Source organism: Hemicordylus capensis, chromosome 4, assembly GCF_027244095.1.
Source record: "Hemicordylus capensis ecotype Gifberg chromosome 4, rHemCap1.1.pri, whole genome shotgun sequence".
NCBI lineage: Eukaryota > Metazoa > Chordata > Lepidosauria > Squamata > Cordylidae > Hemicordylus > Hemicordylus capensis.
This window is the reverse complement of record NC_069660.1, coordinates 167,048,239-167,065,451: the sequence shown is the minus strand read 5'-3', so window position 1 is coordinate 167,065,451 and position 17,213 is coordinate 167,048,239. Positions and strand designations below refer to the sequence as shown.

General features: G+C 43.0%; 2 protein-coding genes across 12 annotated transcripts in view; one reads left to right on the top strand and one right to left on the bottom strand.

Moving 5' to 3' along the window:
- The window catches only part of LOC128324208 (vesicle-trafficking protein SEC22b), a 37,837-nt gene extending 25,755 nt beyond the window's left edge, over nucleotides 1-12,082 (bottom strand). Inside the window, exons 1-3 of the mRNA XM_053248469.1 lie at nucleotides 11,774-12,082; nucleotides 10,996-11,105; nucleotides 6,326-6,486 (exon numbers count right to left, since the gene is read on the bottom strand). Coding sequence (XP_053104444.1) covers nucleotides 6,326-6,486; nucleotides 10,996-11,105; nucleotides 11,774-11,848 — 346 coding nt within the window. The 5' untranslated portion in view covers nucleotides 11,849-12,082. The remainder of the gene's footprint in view (nucleotides 1-6,325; nucleotides 6,487-10,995; nucleotides 11,106-11,773) is intronic.
- Nucleotides 12,083-12,244: 162 nt separating this feature from the next.
- Nucleotides 12,245-17,213, top strand: part of PACS2 (phosphofurin acidic cluster sorting protein 2) — a 256,899-nt gene continuing 251,930 nt past the window's right edge. For 10 of the 11 annotated variants that reach the window (XR_008306723.1, XM_053248442.1, XM_053248450.1 and 7 more), the window contains exon 1: nucleotides 12,917-13,283. Coding sequence is in view for 9 of the 11 variants with exons in the window: in XM_053248442.1 (XP_053104417.1) it covers nucleotides 13,132-13,283 (152 nt within the window). In the remaining 2 variants the exon portion in view is untranslated. Of the gene's footprint in view, nucleotides 12,424-12,916; nucleotides 13,284-17,213 lie in introns of those variants that run through there. The other variant, XM_053248447.1, reaches the window with a different exon arrangement.

Below are 17,213 nucleotides of genomic sequence, written 5' to 3'. Positions count from 1 at the left end.
GTGTGTCTGTGCTCTCCTGACATCTTATATCCTAGCTTGCTCGAGCCTGTCAAGTAGGGTAAGGGGCTGTAATTCACCCTCAGCCATCTCCTCTGGGTTTGGTTTGTCTGACTCGACTTCTTTCTCTGAGGTCCAGCCATCATAACATCCTCAGCATTTCCCAGCCTGGCTTTAAAGAACTCAAAATAAGCCTGACACTCTTCCTAGAACTTGACCCTGTCATCAGACGTCAGACTTTGCTTGCACAGTTCCTTCAGGTCCTTTTGTTCTATCCTGCTCTGCTGCTGCTATTGTGGGTGCGTTGGGTTACTCCCAGCCAGCTCTCCTGTGCTTTCACCTGTTGTAGCCCATGATCCAACCTGCTAGCACAAATTATTTGTGGTCCTCTCTGAGCTCGACTCACTGTGTGTGGGGGTGGGGGTGTCCAGTCCCTGCTGCTGACCAAAGTCCTTTGGGGACAGGGTACCATCTTCTTTCTCCCCTCTCCCCCACATTTAGAAACAGTTCTGAGATATTTGCTGAAAAGCATTATACAATAAACAGATCTGGACATTCCAGATCGTAGCTATTCATTTCAAATCTAGTCAGTCTTGGTTCTTCAGCAGTTATCCTGCCCTTTCCAGTTTACTGTCCTTTCTTCTCCAGAGGCAACTCAGCCCTTAGAGAATTGTGGTAGGACTGTTATTCAAAGCCAAGCAGACTTCTCATGTAGGGATCCCCAGGTGCTATTGTACCCCTAGACTCCCAGAGACTCCTGAGCCTGCAAAAAGCAGGTCTCATATCCAATGCCAATGTAAATGAAGGATTGATAGTATAAAATCACCACAAGTATCAATATAGACAACAATATTCTCTCCAAAAGTATAAAATATCACCCTTATGATTTTAGCCATTTATGCATGATTCAGAATTGAGCAAGAACAGAAACAGCGTGTGTCTTTCATTTTCATTGGCTAGTTGCATGCCTAGTTAACTGGCTAATTTCTTATTACTGTGCTAATGTAACTGGCTGATGTAGTTGCCTGAAGATCCTTGAAGATTTAAATCATCACACAGAAATGTTCCAGATAGTCTCTGCTGGAGGCTGCTTCATTACATATAATGACTGCTTTATAACAGAATGAGTGCCTTGTGTGCAGCTGACCTGTAGCAAGACATGACAAAGGATTCAGTGGTTGTGAGGAGAGAACAATAGTAAGGTCATCAGTTGCATTGGAAGAAAATGGAGAAACCCTGAACGGCCAGTCACCTCAGTTTACGTATTCCAATTGCGCAGCTGCATGAGGGCAAACCTACTATGTACTGGAGCACACTATGACCAGGGTAGGACACCTCCTGTTATGACAATTGACAATTTTTTGACAATTTGAGTTGACATTTTTTTGACCCAAATACATAGATTCAAGCTACAATCTCTTAAAATTGAACCACCACTATAAAACACATTGAGCCAAAGACTATTTTGCTATGTGGGGAAGGATATCCACATAAGATAGAGCAAAGCAGATGCTCTGCTATTGAGCATGCAGAAGGTTTCAGGTGCAATCCTTGGCATCTCCAGGCAGAACTAGAAAAGATTCCTTCCTGAAACTTTGGAGAACCTCTGCCAGTCAATTGAGACAATATTGAACTAGATGGTCTAATAGTCTCACTTGATATTAGGCAGCTTTCTATATTCTGGAGGTTTTCTCACTTGATATTAGGCAGCTTTTCTATATTCTAGGAGCCCCTGGTGGAGCAGTGGTAAAACTGCCGCCCTGTAACCAGAAGGTTACAAGTTCGATCCTGACCAGGGGCTCAAGGTTGACTCAGCCTTCCATCCTTCCGAGGTCGGTAAAATGAGTACCCAGAATGTTGGGGGCAATATGCTAAATCATTGTAAACCGCTTAGAGAGCTCCGGCTATAAAGCGGTATATAAATGTAAGTGCTATTGCTATTGCTAAATGATACAATGGCTGGGTTCAGACATAACTCAAAGTCACAGTTAAGAACCCAAACCATGGTTTGAGCTAGAGATGTGCATGGAACTGCGGCGGGACAGTTTGAAGACGGCGGGGGTGCCACTTTAAGAGTGGGGGAGTGTGTACTTACCCCTCCCGCTGCTTCCCCCTCGCCGGCATCCTTTGTTAAGAAGGCTGATTGGGGTGGCAGCATACCTCCCTGCTGCCCCGTTGGCCGGGAGTTGCCAACGCGCCTGTGCACACAGGCGCGTTGGCAACTTCCACTGGTATCACATGCAGGTGCATCAGTGACTTCCGGCCATATCCAGCCAATGGGTGCAGCAGGGAAGTATGCTACTGCCCCGATCAGCTTTCTTAAAGGACGCTGGCGGAGGAAAAGCAGCAGGAGGGGTAAGTGCACCCTCCCCTGCTCTTAAATCGGTACCCAAGCCACCTTCGAACTGGATCGGTTCAGAGGCCCATAAAGGGACTTCGAACCAGCTCCGTGCACATCCCTAGTTTGAGCCTCAAGGTATACAACAGGCAATCTATTATTTGGAGCTGTCCGTCTACTTTTGTTTCCCACCTGTCAGCTTGATAAGGGCATATATTCACTGCTGTTGCCATAGTGCAGCAGCCTCTTGAGGCAAAGCAATGCCTGTAACTGTTGTTTATGAATGGTCTGTACATTCTGACATAAAACCCAAAGCCATGGACAGCACTAACTCTGGTTTACAAACCTACTTTAAACCACAGCTTCAGATCCTGGTTTGTTGGCTCCAAACAAACATGATTTATGGGCAGGCTTGGGTTCAGACGTAATATGAAGCCATAATTCAGGATTCTCTTTGAACCCAGCCAATACGTTATGCATTGTATTTATCAGCATACAATGGGCTTTTTACATAGGCTTCTCAAAAGATGAGTACATAATCCCAGCTGCTAAATTACAGGAGAGATCATCCAGTATATTACTAGGATCATTTATGGAGCCTAGTAATATGGATCTTCTATTTCTATTTTATGCCACCAAACTATCTGAGCTTTGCAATATATTCAGTTTTCAAACTATGAATATTTCTAGATCTGCTAACTAAATCACATGGATATTACCTTCCATCTCCCTAAGAAACACATTTTTGCCTTATACCTAACAAGTCCTGGCTCTGAAAAATTACATTGGAAGAAAGCCTTGTTTAATGAGACATTGTTCCAAATAATTGTGCATAAGCAGATTTAGCTTCCAAGTAAGTGATCTTGATGAGTATTTTTGCATGTGGGCAGAAAGCACCAAACAGAAATCTGTCTCTGAGCTCTAAGCAGACACAATTCAGCAATGCACACAAACAGCATGGCCAAACATACTAAAGCATTGTTTTTCACATGTTTTACATTCGCAGTTTCAACTATTCGCAGTGAGACTACACACACACACACACACACACCCAGTTTCCATTATTGCAGGGGTGTGAATGCCAAAACTGTTAATTGAAATTTTGCGCCTATGGGAATGATGAGGCCTCAGTAGGCCCTCAAGTTTTCAATTATAGCAGTTTTCGGCACTCATGATGGTAGCCAAGAATGTGAAAAAAGAGCGTCTCCTGTATTTAATTGGGAGCCAATTTGTGGTGTTATATGCTAAATCATTGTAAACCGCTTAGAGAGCTCCAGCTATAAAGCGGTATATAAATGTAAGTGCTATTGCTATTGCTATTATAGCTACTAGATAGTATGCATGTTTATTCAGGAAATATATGAATTCTAAAATGGAACTTATCAATTATTTCAATTATTGAAACTGGTCAGATGAAAGCTAATCTGTCCTGACGCTCCAAGTAGTCTTCACTTTTATACTTTTTATTCAATTTTCACAACACAAAAGAACACACACAAATAATACAAACACTCACAAACACACAGAATAAAGACTTCCATCTCATCCATGGAACAAGTGTTGTTAACAATAACCGGATCTTGCCTATAGATTAAACATTCTCTCCCCAGTAGTTCATATAGAAAACAACTTTAGGGTGTTTTTGAAACATTTGTTGTTATCCCTCAAAAGCCTGACAGAAATCCATTTTGTGATGTATTTTTAGATAGACAAGAAAAGGGTCCCATTCCTTTTTAAATTCTTCCAATTTATTTCTTAGTAGTGATGTTAATTTCGCCATTTCTGCCAATTCTAGTACTTTAAGAATCCAATCCTCTTTAGACGGGCATTGACCGTCTTTCCATTTGCGTGCAAATGTCAGTCTTGCTGCCGCTGTCAAGTACATGAAGAGGTCCAATATTTCCTCGGGAGAGCATTGTTATCAATACCTAATAGTACTGATATTAGGACTCTTGGGAAAAGTCATTTTAAATATTTTTTTAAGCTCGTTATATATTAAGTCCCAATAACCTCTTGATTTATTGCATGTCCACCATAAATGTAAATAGGAACCCTCTTTCTTACATTTCCAACATTTATCTGACATATTCTTGTAGATTACAGCCAACTTTTTGGGTGTAAGATGCCATCTGTACATAATTTTCAAAATATTTTTCTTTAGATTAGAACAAGCAGTAAATTTTATATCTTTTATCCAAAGTTTTCCCCATTTTTCCAAGTCAATGTTATAACCAAGGTCCTGGGCCCATTTAATGACGCTCCAAGTAGTCTTCAGTTCAATGTGTGGGTTCAGATGTCACACAGAGCCAAGATTAAATCTTGATTTTGCACGCCATCTCTTTGCCTAAAGAGCACATACATGCACGCCCCCCCCCCTTTTGTACACAAGCCTTGAAAGTATTCAAATCAATCTTTATTACGGTCATAGACCAGCATAGTTGGAAGTATTCTACTGTATTCTACTGGAAACAAGTTAGAGTTGCAACATCTGAACCAACCAATCCTGGTTTATTCTAACTAGTGTTCTTTAAACAAACCACAATCTGCATGGTTTAGGACAGTTCAGGACTGCTTGTAAGCAATTGGTAATGATGACTCGGAGAAGAGACATGCCAAACAACAATTATGGCCAACAGAGATCTAGGCTTAAGAGGGGGGAAACCAGAACATTTTGTCATCTGTTGATGACATCTACTGAAAATGTGTGAAGGTAACAGCTGGGAGGCAATTAGCAACAGGGACTGAAGGGGAGGAATCCTCTAAATTTCAAGCAAGCTTAAAAATTCAATGTAGAAAACCAAGGAAAAACTAGTTGCATCAGTATTATTTTATTTGCTTCTGTTAGCTGCTGAAGCAAAAAAAAAAAAAAAAAAAAAACCGAGCAGTACGTAGTGATAGTAGGTACAAGCTAGCTTGTGCTGACAGGCAGGGGTGAGGCCACAACTCTTATAGAATTATAAGCTTACATGAGTTTTCTGGAAGATGGAAAGTGCAATACCCATAATTGTGGCTGCACAGAGGACATGAAGAACATGATTTAGTTGAAGAACTCTCATTAGTTAATTCAGATGTCACAACCAATCCTGGCTTGTTTCTAACCACAAACAGAAGTCCAAGGTGACTGTGTGAAGGAGAGGGGGAGTGCATGCTCCCAAGGCCAAGAGATAGTGTATGAAGCTGAGGTTTAATCTAAGCTCCCCATGACATCTGAATCTGCACACTGAGAACTTGGCTTAAGGTTTTTCAAAGTGCGTGAGCTATGGTTGCCGTTGATGACCAAATTTTAGAGCTGCCGAGTAATTGACACTAGTTAAATATTTCATGAATTTCAGAATACCCCTTTAAGTGGCTGCCTATCTATATTTTAATTAGATCAGTTGATAGTAAGGACAGGAGAGAAGGCCCTTGTTTTCAAGTCTTGTAGGAATCAGAGTAATATTTGCTAGGTTTAAAGTACATAAAATAGGGAGACAGCCGAGGTCTGAGGTTGAATATTTTCTATTTCTAACATTTCTATTTGGCTATTTGTGAAATTTTATACACAATAAGGTGATTTTTTACTGTATAAATGGGTCAAACATGTTGAATCAGATCACAATCTATTTAGGGCATTGGGGAAATTAGTACAGTAGTTTTTCTGAGAAAATTAGTAGAAAATTTGCGTAGCAAGTTTTCCAATTCAAGATTTTCCAGAAAACTAACATCTGAAATTTTATTCTACTGTTTGTTTATCACTGCTTCTTCACCTTTAGGCAAGATCATTCTTGCTGCAAGTTGGCTGCTCCCACCAGCTTCTGCACTAGTCAGCAAGGAGCTGACTAGGCAGACAAGCAATTACAGATCAGATGCATACATGCATACTGCTCAATAGGCATAACACCATTGCTGGGATATAAAAATGGGTCAGTCAATGAAGAAGAGATACCAAGACTGCAACGGGGTATCCCCAAGTATGCTCTTATTGATCAGTCCCAAGAAGAAGAATCTCACCAAACTCAATGAAAGAATAGGGCCTTGACACCGTTGGCACCTTCTTTCCATGTTGTTCATCAAATTCAGAGTGCAAATCTTCCAGATATGCAAAGGCCAGCTTTTTGGGGAATGCAGCTTCACACAATACAAGGAAACACACTCCTTTCTCAATAATATAACTGCAAGAAAAGATACATTAGACTGAATGTTAGCCTGGCAGGAAACCAACTTCCTTCTTTGAACTGATTATTCTAGTTCCAAATACTCTTCTCCAAATTACTCCCAAAGTTCCCTTCTTTTCAAATAGATAGTATGCCAATCCATACCACCAATTATGCATTATATTTTATTCCTAATGCTATTTACCCTACAAACCAATCCACAGAAGGTTCTACTTAGGAGTTCACAAATTGTGGTAGGCCTTATTGGCCAATAATTTATCTCTACCTGCCAGCTGTGAAGTCCAGTGTAACCAGGATACTGAAACAACTTTATAACCATTACAAGTTTCATCAGTGAATGAAATTAAGGATAACTCACAGATTTGTCTAGATTAAAACATAACAAAAGCCAAAATCTTGTGTTCAATAGACTTCTTATCTATCATTCTAGGAGTTTTTCATCTCTCAAAAGTTGATCTTCCCTGCAAATATATATTTATAAAATGCTCAACTATTTATATAACATCTACATTTTCTGGATTGCATCCAGACTAGTCAGTCATCTAAGCACCACTGAAATAAGACAAGTTTGTAATGATTTCCATGGACTAAGCCATGAATTAGTCTGGATGCTGTCCTTCATGTACAAAACGCTAAGTTTGGAGAAGTATGTGTTATGGTCAGTAATATGCCTGTGTTAAATTCTCTATTCAAGAAGCTATTACAATAATAAAGAATGAAGTGAATGAATAAAGGAATGAAATGAATAAAGAATAACAAATTCAGAATAATGAATTCATGAATTGAATAAATGAAATGAATGAAGAAAAAAAGATTTTGTGGCATGAGCTTCCATCTAGTCCATTGCAGTTTTCCAGGCTACTTGACTGAAACTTTCTGTGCACAGGGTCTGAAAATTTTTGTTTGTTTGTTTTCTTAAAATCAATATTTCCTGTAAAACCAGATTTTTAGCATGTAAGAGTCTTCATTTAGGACTTTCAGAAAAGTTCAAGAAGCCATGGCCAAGATCTTTGATTTATTTACTTGCTGTGACAGAAGTCAACCAGATGAAACTGTATTTAGTTACTGCTTAGTTAAGTAACTTAGTAAACTTAACTGCTTAACTGCTCTGTATCTTATTAATAAAATAAAGATACTAGCCCACCTACCTTATTGCCTCTGAAATAAGTGTACAAACATACCTTACGAGGTTATTTTAAAGATTAGTGAGATTATGCACATGCAACAGGCAGGGGCGTAACAAGGCTGGAGTGGGCCCAGAGACAAAATTTTAAAATGGGCCCCTCGCTGATTCACACACACACACTTCACAATATATGGCGCACTCACACTCACATCCCCATTATGAATATGGTGGATATTTATATAGTTATGTTTATAATTATATCATTATAAATATAAATATAACTATATACAGACCAAGCAAGTAAGCAAGATCCCTTCCCTTGAATCTCTTTTCTTGGTGAGTTTTTCAAAGGTGGGGGGGAACCCCTGTGGCACAGCCAATCTATTTCAACTGCATGAATCAGCTGCTGCACACTCACCATTCAGCCAAGGCTGCATTCGGAGAGAGGGGAAGGGGACTGTCCTCATGGAAGGCTTCTTACCAGCTTCTTCAGAAAACTCCACTCCTCCGCTTTACCCCTCTGTTTGCCTCATCCCTCCACCCTCGCCATGGGGAAGAGCGCTCCCAGCTTAGAGTTGCTTCTGCAGACAAGGGCTTTGCTGCATGGGGTTGGCTTTTCCACAGCACTGTTTCTCTCCCCAGTGGCAGCACATGCAGCAGAGCTGGGTTTCACAGGCCTGTAGCCAGCTGCAAAATGAGAGGTGTGTGTGTTTGGAAGGAGGGGGAATTGTAACTCAGCGATCTCTTCTTGCTCCTTCTGGACTTTTCAAATGCATGTGTAGGGTGCTGACACCGTGCACCCGCCAGCCAATGAGAGCCTTTCTGTGAGCCCTAACCAACACCAGAGAAGGCTGGCTGGAGACGGGGAAGGAGGAGCCTACAAAGAGGGAGGCAGGGAGGGAGGATCGAGAGACAGAGAGAGAGAGAGACTAGCCAGGTCGAAGGAAGGAATCAGGATCATAATGAAGGAAGGTCTGCGGGTGTTGGAGAGGCATGTGACTTGCCTCTGGGGGGCCCCTCGAGGCGTGGGGGGCCCCAGGCAGCCGCCTCCCCTTGCCTAATGGTAGTTATGCCCCTGGCAACAGGAAAAAGAGGGAGCAAGCAAGGCAGACACAACCAAAATAGGGAAACTGCCACTACATGGAGCAGAGGGAACTAATTAAGGTTGGGGGCGCTGCCGGGGCAAAAGGCAAAAGTGAGTCTGGCATCTAGATCCAAAGAAAACTTGTCAAGGCCCAAGTCAATTGTCATTTCCCTGTCAGCATTCTGACAGCATGGGATGGACAAGAGGACACAGAGGTAATTTTGAGGTCGAGAGAGTCACATTCTGCCTGGCAGTTTACTGATGAAAAGAAGATTGGGATAGAGAAGTAAAGGGATGCAGCAATTCTTTGCAGCTTTACTCAGAAGTAAGCCCATGGTTCTATTTCTGCATGCTTGTCCTTTGTGCACATGCATGCATGTTTGTATATAAATGCATGTGTGTGTGTTTCCGTATGTCTGCATACGTTTGTGTCACTATGTGTTTGCATGTTTGTGTGCATATTATTGTTTGTATGTACATGAATGCGTTTTCAAAATCATTCAAAACTCTCAAACAGCTGCAATCCCCCCCCCCCCGAATTGCCCACCTGGCTTCCTAGACCTATCCATTCCATGCCCCCTTCCCTGAGAGCTCATATTGCATAACTCTAGGCATTGTATTTGCACAGCTAATTCACTAGCTGCAGATGTTAGGGTACTGGCAGACTTGTAAACATTCTGGCTTCAAACTCAAATAGGCCACACTCTGTATCTTTATCATCACTTGATAGCCATAGGCTTTAATGGAGCAGGAAAGCCTTAGTAACTTCTGAATTGCTACTCTAAACTTCACAAAAACAATAAAGGATTGCCTTCAGCCAATAAAGGTTGACACCAGCCATTTTTACCAACTTCTGAAATAAATATTATAGGCCTGTCTAAAAATTGACACACTGACTTTCTGTCCAAATTCCAGCACTTTTAAACATGTTATACCTGTGGAAATTTAAGGAATACAATTTTGAAGCTTATAATGGTGGAACTTTTTTTTGCAAATTGTCTTAAGGCAGGGGTTCCGAACATTTTTTTTAGACAAGTGTACCACTTCTGCTGGTACACTTCATACCCCCTTGAAGACAGTGTGTGTGTGTGTGTGTGTGTGTGTGTGTGTGTGTGTGCGCATGCATACACACACACATTTAATGTTATGGTTAAGAGTGACAGCCACTCCCCTCTTTCCACCCAAATAGAACAGTCACAATCAATATAATTATCTGCTTGTAACAAGCGAGTTACAAAAGGCTCCCCCAACCAAGATTAGCTTCTAAACACTGATTTATGAATATTTACATATCACTTTTCAACAAAAGTGGAGGAATAGGAGACGAGGAAGAGAGCATAGAAAGGGTGCAAGAATGAGAAAATTTTGAAGAGGCAAGGAACCTTGAAAGAGAGTGGCAGCAAGCAGGTGAAGAGAAAAGGAAGGAGGTTGACAGACACTGGGACAAGAAAGAACAAGGAGCCTTGGTGAGGATAAGGAACCTGGGGGGGGGCAGTGATGACAAAACACACACACCAGCTTCAGGCCTCTGAGTCAGCCAGCTTGCCTGCCCGCTACCAACCAATAACAAGCTAGCTGTGCATGCCGCTGACAGACCTTACAATTGGCTGAGCTCTGTCAGGAGGATGCAGGACCAGATGTGGAGGCCTCCAGAGGAGTCATGCGGGCAGCAGACAGGAGCAGGGAGCTCAATCCAGCCTTAAGACAAGCTGAACCCCTGCCAAGTACCACATGGGATTCTTCAAAATATCACTGGTTTGGACCCCTGTCTTAAGGGATACTCCCATGACCTTTTACTTGTAAATTAATAATTCATAGGCAATTCTGACCTATGTAACTATATAGAGCTAGAATGCTTTCTCGGTAAAAAAAATCTCTCAAGCCAGAAAATACTCAAAGAAAAAAAGAATTTAGCTCAAAGGAATATGCCTTATACAAAATGTTAGCAATTAGGTGAAATGTATCATCTATATAAAAGTGTCAGGTTCCCACCAACCCCACTCCACAAACTATCCTTTTCTTAGTTCTTTGAGTATTTTCTGACTTGGGAGAATTTTTTAAAAATAAAATTATTAATAAAATAATCCTTTAAAACAAAGAAAGAATTCTAAACCATTTTACAAATAAAACATTTTAAAAAAGGAAATTGCCATTTTTTACACCTGTACTTTCAATTATGCAGGCTTCCAAATCAGTTTTTTAATTTAAAAAATCCAACAAAAAACACCATTGGCCTACAACTCCTTTATTCTGTGGTCTACAACTCCTTGTTTAGCTTCTGCTATGCTGTACTTACTGAAAAGCCATGACACCTGCTTCTAAGGTGCATCTGGTAGGAGATTGTTCGTTGAGCTTCCGGAACAATTGCTTGGCTTGGCTTTGGTACTGTTGCAGGTCTCTGCCAGACTACAGAAAAACAACAAAGCTACATCATATTTTGGAAAGGCATCCAGTGTGGGTTTGTATCAAGATGGAAATAAGCTTACCATTAGGGAGTGAAGGAAGGTAACCAAATCAAAGCCCTTCATCCCTCAAGCTCAGCCTGACAATTTCCTCTATAGAACAGGCACTATGAAAAAGACATCCAACTCCTGCCTTTTGCACGTCCTAACCTCCAGCAGCTATTTCATTTGAGCAAACAAGATATTGCAACACCTTCAGATTAAAGAATGTGAGGAGAAGTGTGTTTCTATAGGTCTTATCTTCCCAAGTCTCGGTTCTTTTTTTCCTTTGGAGAAAGGAAATACAGTTCTTATTTCAGACTAGAGTTAGTGTCAGAGCCTAAACTTATTCATTCGACTTGAAATGCAGATATAAAGAAAGGGATTCTTAAAGCATATATGGAGATCCTGGCAACTCAACAATTTAATTAGTAGCCACTGTTGCCCAGACACACCTGGTAGGGCCCACAAAGAGCGGACTTTCATCTGGGCCCAAACTCCAGCGCTCTCACGATAGCAATCCGATTTCGCTTTAGAACTGCGCTTCAGTTACTCAAGGCAGTTCGTATATGCCATTTAATGGAAATTAAGCCCTAAATAAAAAGAGCGGATAGGGAATTCTCCCACTCTCACCTGTTCGTCCTCCTGCATAGAAGCCGCCAATGGAAGCCCATCAGCCACTCGTGCAATCATGGTGAGAAGCACCATGTTGTCAGCAAAATCTTCAGCTACTAGAAGTTGAAGCTACTGGGTCTAGAAGCTGACCCGCCCAATATGGACTAGACTGAGCTGGCCGGAAGTTGTAAGCGTACATTCCGGATTCTCTCAAGAAATCTCTCGACTACTTCCTGTCCGTTCTTAACGTCAACCCGGATTAGGCGCTGGTTTCCCACGAACTTTGGTTCCGATAGCACGTTAGAGCACTTTTGCTCCACCTTCGTCTATCGCCTGCGAGGAATTCTAGCAACAGGGGTTTTCTCCCGAAAATAATTAGTCCTTTTATCGGAGTTACTGGCAAAGTCATATGTTTGCTTCTAGTCTGCGCAAGCTCGAGTAGCTTTTTCGTTCCTCTCAGTCGGGGGAGAAGCGACCTCGTAGTTCTTCTCCTGGGTCGGGGCTGGGTTCACTGCTGGCGGTCGAGGCCCCGCTTCTCCGAACTGAATATAGTGCCATTGGATTATTCTTTATATCCATTTGCGAAAGGTCTTCAGTAGTGGTGGCAAATGCTAGTTCTTGAGCCTTTGTTTCCTCTTCAAGGAGACTCTGCCCCCTTTATTACAACGGTATGTGCATTGATCAATACGAAGTTAGCAATATTCAATACAAGCTCTGGACAATGTGTTAGTTCAGCTTCTCTGCTCTTGCTCCACAATCTTCCTGTCTGCCCAACTCCGTTACTTGCTAATCCCTTAGGTTCCTCTCCCTCCGCCTCATCGCCTCTTCAGTTCTTCTTTCTCTGCCTTCTCCACAAATCCTACTCTCGGTCCAGCACCTGTGCGCCTCCTTTCCCGCCTTCAGTCTCCACCATCCTTTCTTATCCCGAATGGCATTTTTCTAGCCATCACTTCCCGAAAATCGTGACACTCCAAGCTATGCACACCGCATGGCAATGTGGATGTTAGGGGTACTCTGCGGGTTTACGCAAGTATTGCAGGGCTATGCCCGCTTTTCCCAGGATAGGTGAGATTGGGAATCCTGAGCGCCTCGAACTGGAAAAAAAACCAATGCATCTGATTCACACTAAAGCGCATGTTGTAAAAGAAGCGCCATCCCCATATTTTATATCTTCGCTCCTCCTCCTGCCGACATTCATTTGCTTGGATCGCTCGCCACTGAATCGAGCCCCTCAGACGTCAGGCGGCAGCCCATGTCCCCGCAGCACCGCCTGAGCGATGACGAGAGGGGGCGTGGCCTGCCGTGCGCGATCTCAGAGACAGGCACCGTTGCTGCTGTCGCACCTGCCCTTTCTGGTCCTCGCCTGAGCTCAAGGGATGGCGGCTGCGGCGGCTGCTTCTACGATGGGTGAACTTCGTGGCCGTTCCAGTTGCATCCTGAGCGGGGTGGGGGCGCCGAGCAGCCCGATGCCCATGAACCTGTTTGCGGCCTGGGAGATCGACGGCTCGAGTCCCAGTTGCATCCCGCGGTGAGTCTGCTCCCCCGCGCGGGGATGATGTTACCCATTCCGGCCTTCCTGGGCCGAAAGTGGAGTACTTCTAGGCTACCGCGTCTCCTTCTCCGCCAGAGTCCTGACTCTCTTTTGGTCTTTGGGAGCTGCTACGGTTCTTGCTTTTCACGTCTTTATATTGAACGTCCTCAAGCTTCCCTGGCCGGACGCGGATCGGTCTGGGGTCTCTCCTGAGCCTTCCAGGGGCTGTAAGTGGGGACAGGGCAGGCAGGCAGGCAAGGACTTAATTTAGTTTATTAATTTGCAAGTAAAAGGGCTTGCTGTCTTCAAGCATTATCTCTCTGTGACTCTAGTCTCGTGTATCTCCATGAGGTATCATTCCCTATGTTTTCCAATGAGAGAGTTGCCCTGCATTTTTCTGGAACTTAGTGAATTGTTGTGGGGTTTTTCATTTTTTGTTTGTTTGTTTTTTGTTGTCTGGATGTGGTCTGGAACCTACCTGCGAAAACAGCATGTTTCTATCTTTTGCAGGGTGATCTGGGAGTTTCAGGACAATCTGCTCAATCTACTTTATATTATAGATACTCCTTTTAATCCAAGAGCCCATGTAAAAAAAAATTGCATGATAAGGTACAAAAGGCTTGACCATCTAGAGTTGTTAAACTAGTTCTGGCATTCCAAAAGCGCCAGTCTTATGAGGAGCTGCTGGGACATTTAGGGGGTGCAAGCCCCCCCAAAACACCTTCTTGGGGCCCTTACTTACATCATAAGGTACATGGATTAAACAAGCAGTATCTGTTGGGGAAGAATGTACATAAATCCAAACTGTTCAATCTTACTGGCTTGGTTGGGGCTTAACCCCTTTGAGCCCTCTCCAAAAGGGGTAACATTGGCTATGAATTACATCATAAGGTACATGGCTGAAACGGATACCATTTGGTAGAGGTGACCTTAAAATGCATATCTTAAAAAGTGCAATCTGACTGCTTTATGTGGATCCAATCTCAAATCAGACCATTTAATGTGCTTGGGGCCGTAACCGCTTCCACTCAGTGGCACACCTAGGCAATCTGGATGCCCAGACTGCCATGCCGCGAGCCCCCTCCCCTCGCTGCCATAAGGCCTTCCCTCTGCTGCCGCTGCGCGGCCAAACCGCTGATATTGTAGCCACCATGTGTGAAGGTAGGTGGTGAGGCGAGCAGGTCTCCTCCCTCCCGTGGCAGCAGGGGGCGGAATGGGGGCCGCTGCTGAGACTAACTGTCCGGCTCAGCAGCCTCTTAGAACTGCGAGCTGTGCCTGCGCAGTTAGAATTACGGGCTTGCAACAATCTATTCTAACTGTGCAGGCGCACGAGAATGCCACGCAGTTCTCAGAAGGCACTGAGCTGGACAGTCAGGCTCAGTAGCTGCTTCCGCTCTGCCCGCCGCCGCCATGGCTCCCCCTGCTCGCCTCACCCCCACAGCCATACACATGGTGGCTAAAATATAGGTGGCTCGGCCTTACAGTGGGGTGGGGAGGAAAGTTTGCAGTGGCGGGGGGCTCACAGTGCTGGCAGGAGGCTTTCCGGGCCTTGGAGGCCACAGGCTGGGACTCCAAGGTCTGGGGGTAAGAGTGCCTCTGCTTCCACTGTACTGAAGCATGTCCAGACCAGCTGGAATGTTAGTGAGGAGAAAAGGGGAGGGGGAAGGGAGTGAGTGGGCAGAGAGCTTCCACTGTACTGATCTGGAAACACATTGTTTCTGAAATTATGAACTCTCTGAAATTCTGAACTCTTTTAGCAGTAACATCAAATACAGCTTGTCTCTGGTGGGCTTTTAACTTTATAGCTTTCTAACTTTCAGCTCCACCATCACTGTGGATGTGTTTCTGTGTTTCATCAACATCATGGGATGGCACTGAAGTCTTATGATCTGTGTACATGATCATTCTGCATACATGAAGATTTCAAGAGATGAGGGGCATTTGATCCCCATCAAGCCACTTCAGTGTGCAACTGGTAACTGGACAAAGAGGCACCTTTTAAAAGTGGTGATTCTCTTTATTTAGAAGGGGAGAGCAACTGGCACTATCCACCCCAGCACAGTACTCCAGTGACTGTTGCTGGCATCTTTCTTATGTTTTTTTTTTAGATTGTGAGCCCTTTGGGGACAGAGACCTATCTTATTTATTTATTTCTCTATGTAAACTGTTTTGGAAACTTTTGTTGAAAAGCAGTATGTAAATATTTGTAGTAGTAGCAGCAGCAGTAGTAGTCTCTCCTTGGTGAACCTTGGGAGGTTCACTAGGAGCTTTCCCAGACAGCAGGCTTTCTGCAAGGTTTTACTCTGAGTTCGAAGTTCCCCCCAAAACCAACGCAAAAATTGGATTTTTTAACCCCAGATGTAAATCGGGACACACTCTTAACACACAATGAAAAACCTGAATTGTGTGTGAAGTGTACCCAGATTGCTTGCAGGGACTTCGGGGTACACTTGGTTGATATGTGCATGCACCCCCTCCATTCCTGAGATGTGAACTAAAAGCCGGGTGTGAAAAACTTCCAGGTGGCAAAAAAAATTGTATAACATATATTGCCATAGAAACATAGGAAGCTGCCATATAATGAGTCAAACCATTGGTCCAGCTAGCTCAGTATTGTCTACACAGACTGGCAGCGGCTTCTCCAAGGTTGCAGGCAGGAGTCTCTCTCAGCCCTGTCTTGGAGAGGCCAGAGAGGGAACTTGGAGCCTTCTGCTCTTCCCAGAGTGGTCTCATCCCCTGAGGGGAATATCGTACAGTGCTCACACATGTCTCCCATTCAAATGCAAACAAGAGTGGACTCTGCTTAGCAAAGTGGAGAAGTCATGCTTGCTACCACAAGACTAGCTCTTCTTTCCATCTTTTGTGCCTCTCATTTTCCAGTCATTCATATTTAAGGATGCCATGTTGTATGTTATACAACTTTCCTAAAACAAATGTTAAAGCTGAAATAAGTTCCCTGTAGTTGTATTTAATTTTGGAGAAATTGCCCTTTCAATTTTGTTTGAAGAGTCATAACATGGCTAAGCAGTGATACTTAATATTGGTTTGCTTCTGTAGCTGTTCATGCAATACTCAGTGATAATTTAAGAGGTTAGTGGAGTCTGATGAGCCTTCTAACCATTTGTGACTTTGCAGTAGCTGTCTTATCAGTGAGTCTGGTGGTGTCACTGTGCTGCACTATTGATTACTTAATCTCTTGTTCATCTTGCAAAGAAATGTTAGTTGGAAAGCAAGAACAATTTCTGCATAAAACTGGCAGCCTAGGTATGTATCAATCAATCAATCAATCAATCAATTTTTCTTACGGTCTTTGAGCAACATAAGCAGAGTACATTAAAACAGCATTGAGGCAGCATTGAAATAGGCTATGCCCAGAACTATAAAGACACAGCAGAAAAGCCAAAAGCTATACCCTGCTATACAGCTACTGTTAAGGTGTGGTAAGCTATCTTGAAACTACATTTAGAATGGATAAAATTAATGTAAAATGAATATATATTATATAAATATAAACACATGTAAAGTGTTTTATAAAACACTTAGTTAAAAACTACTCAGTCTGTGAAGGTTAAAATTATACTCATTAAAAACTATAAAACTATAAAATGCTATGGAGTTAAAACTAAGGCAGTAAAATATGCTTAAAAGAATAAACTGTAAACGTGCTATATCGGGCCTGCTTAGTTCTTGCTGTTGGTCAGGACCGGATGAAGTTTACATGCTGTCACGCTAAACTTGGCAATGTTATGTGATAAAGGGGTTAGAGTCAGATAGCAGAAGAGACATGTAGGATTGGCCTGAGCAACCTGGGCTCTCCTTGAATATTGGAATAATGAGAGCTATACGAATGTCTCTGTAGAATTGGCAGCGGAGGAGGACATGCCCAGAATCACAGGGGCACAGGCGTTCTGAGAAGGGGGTCTTCCT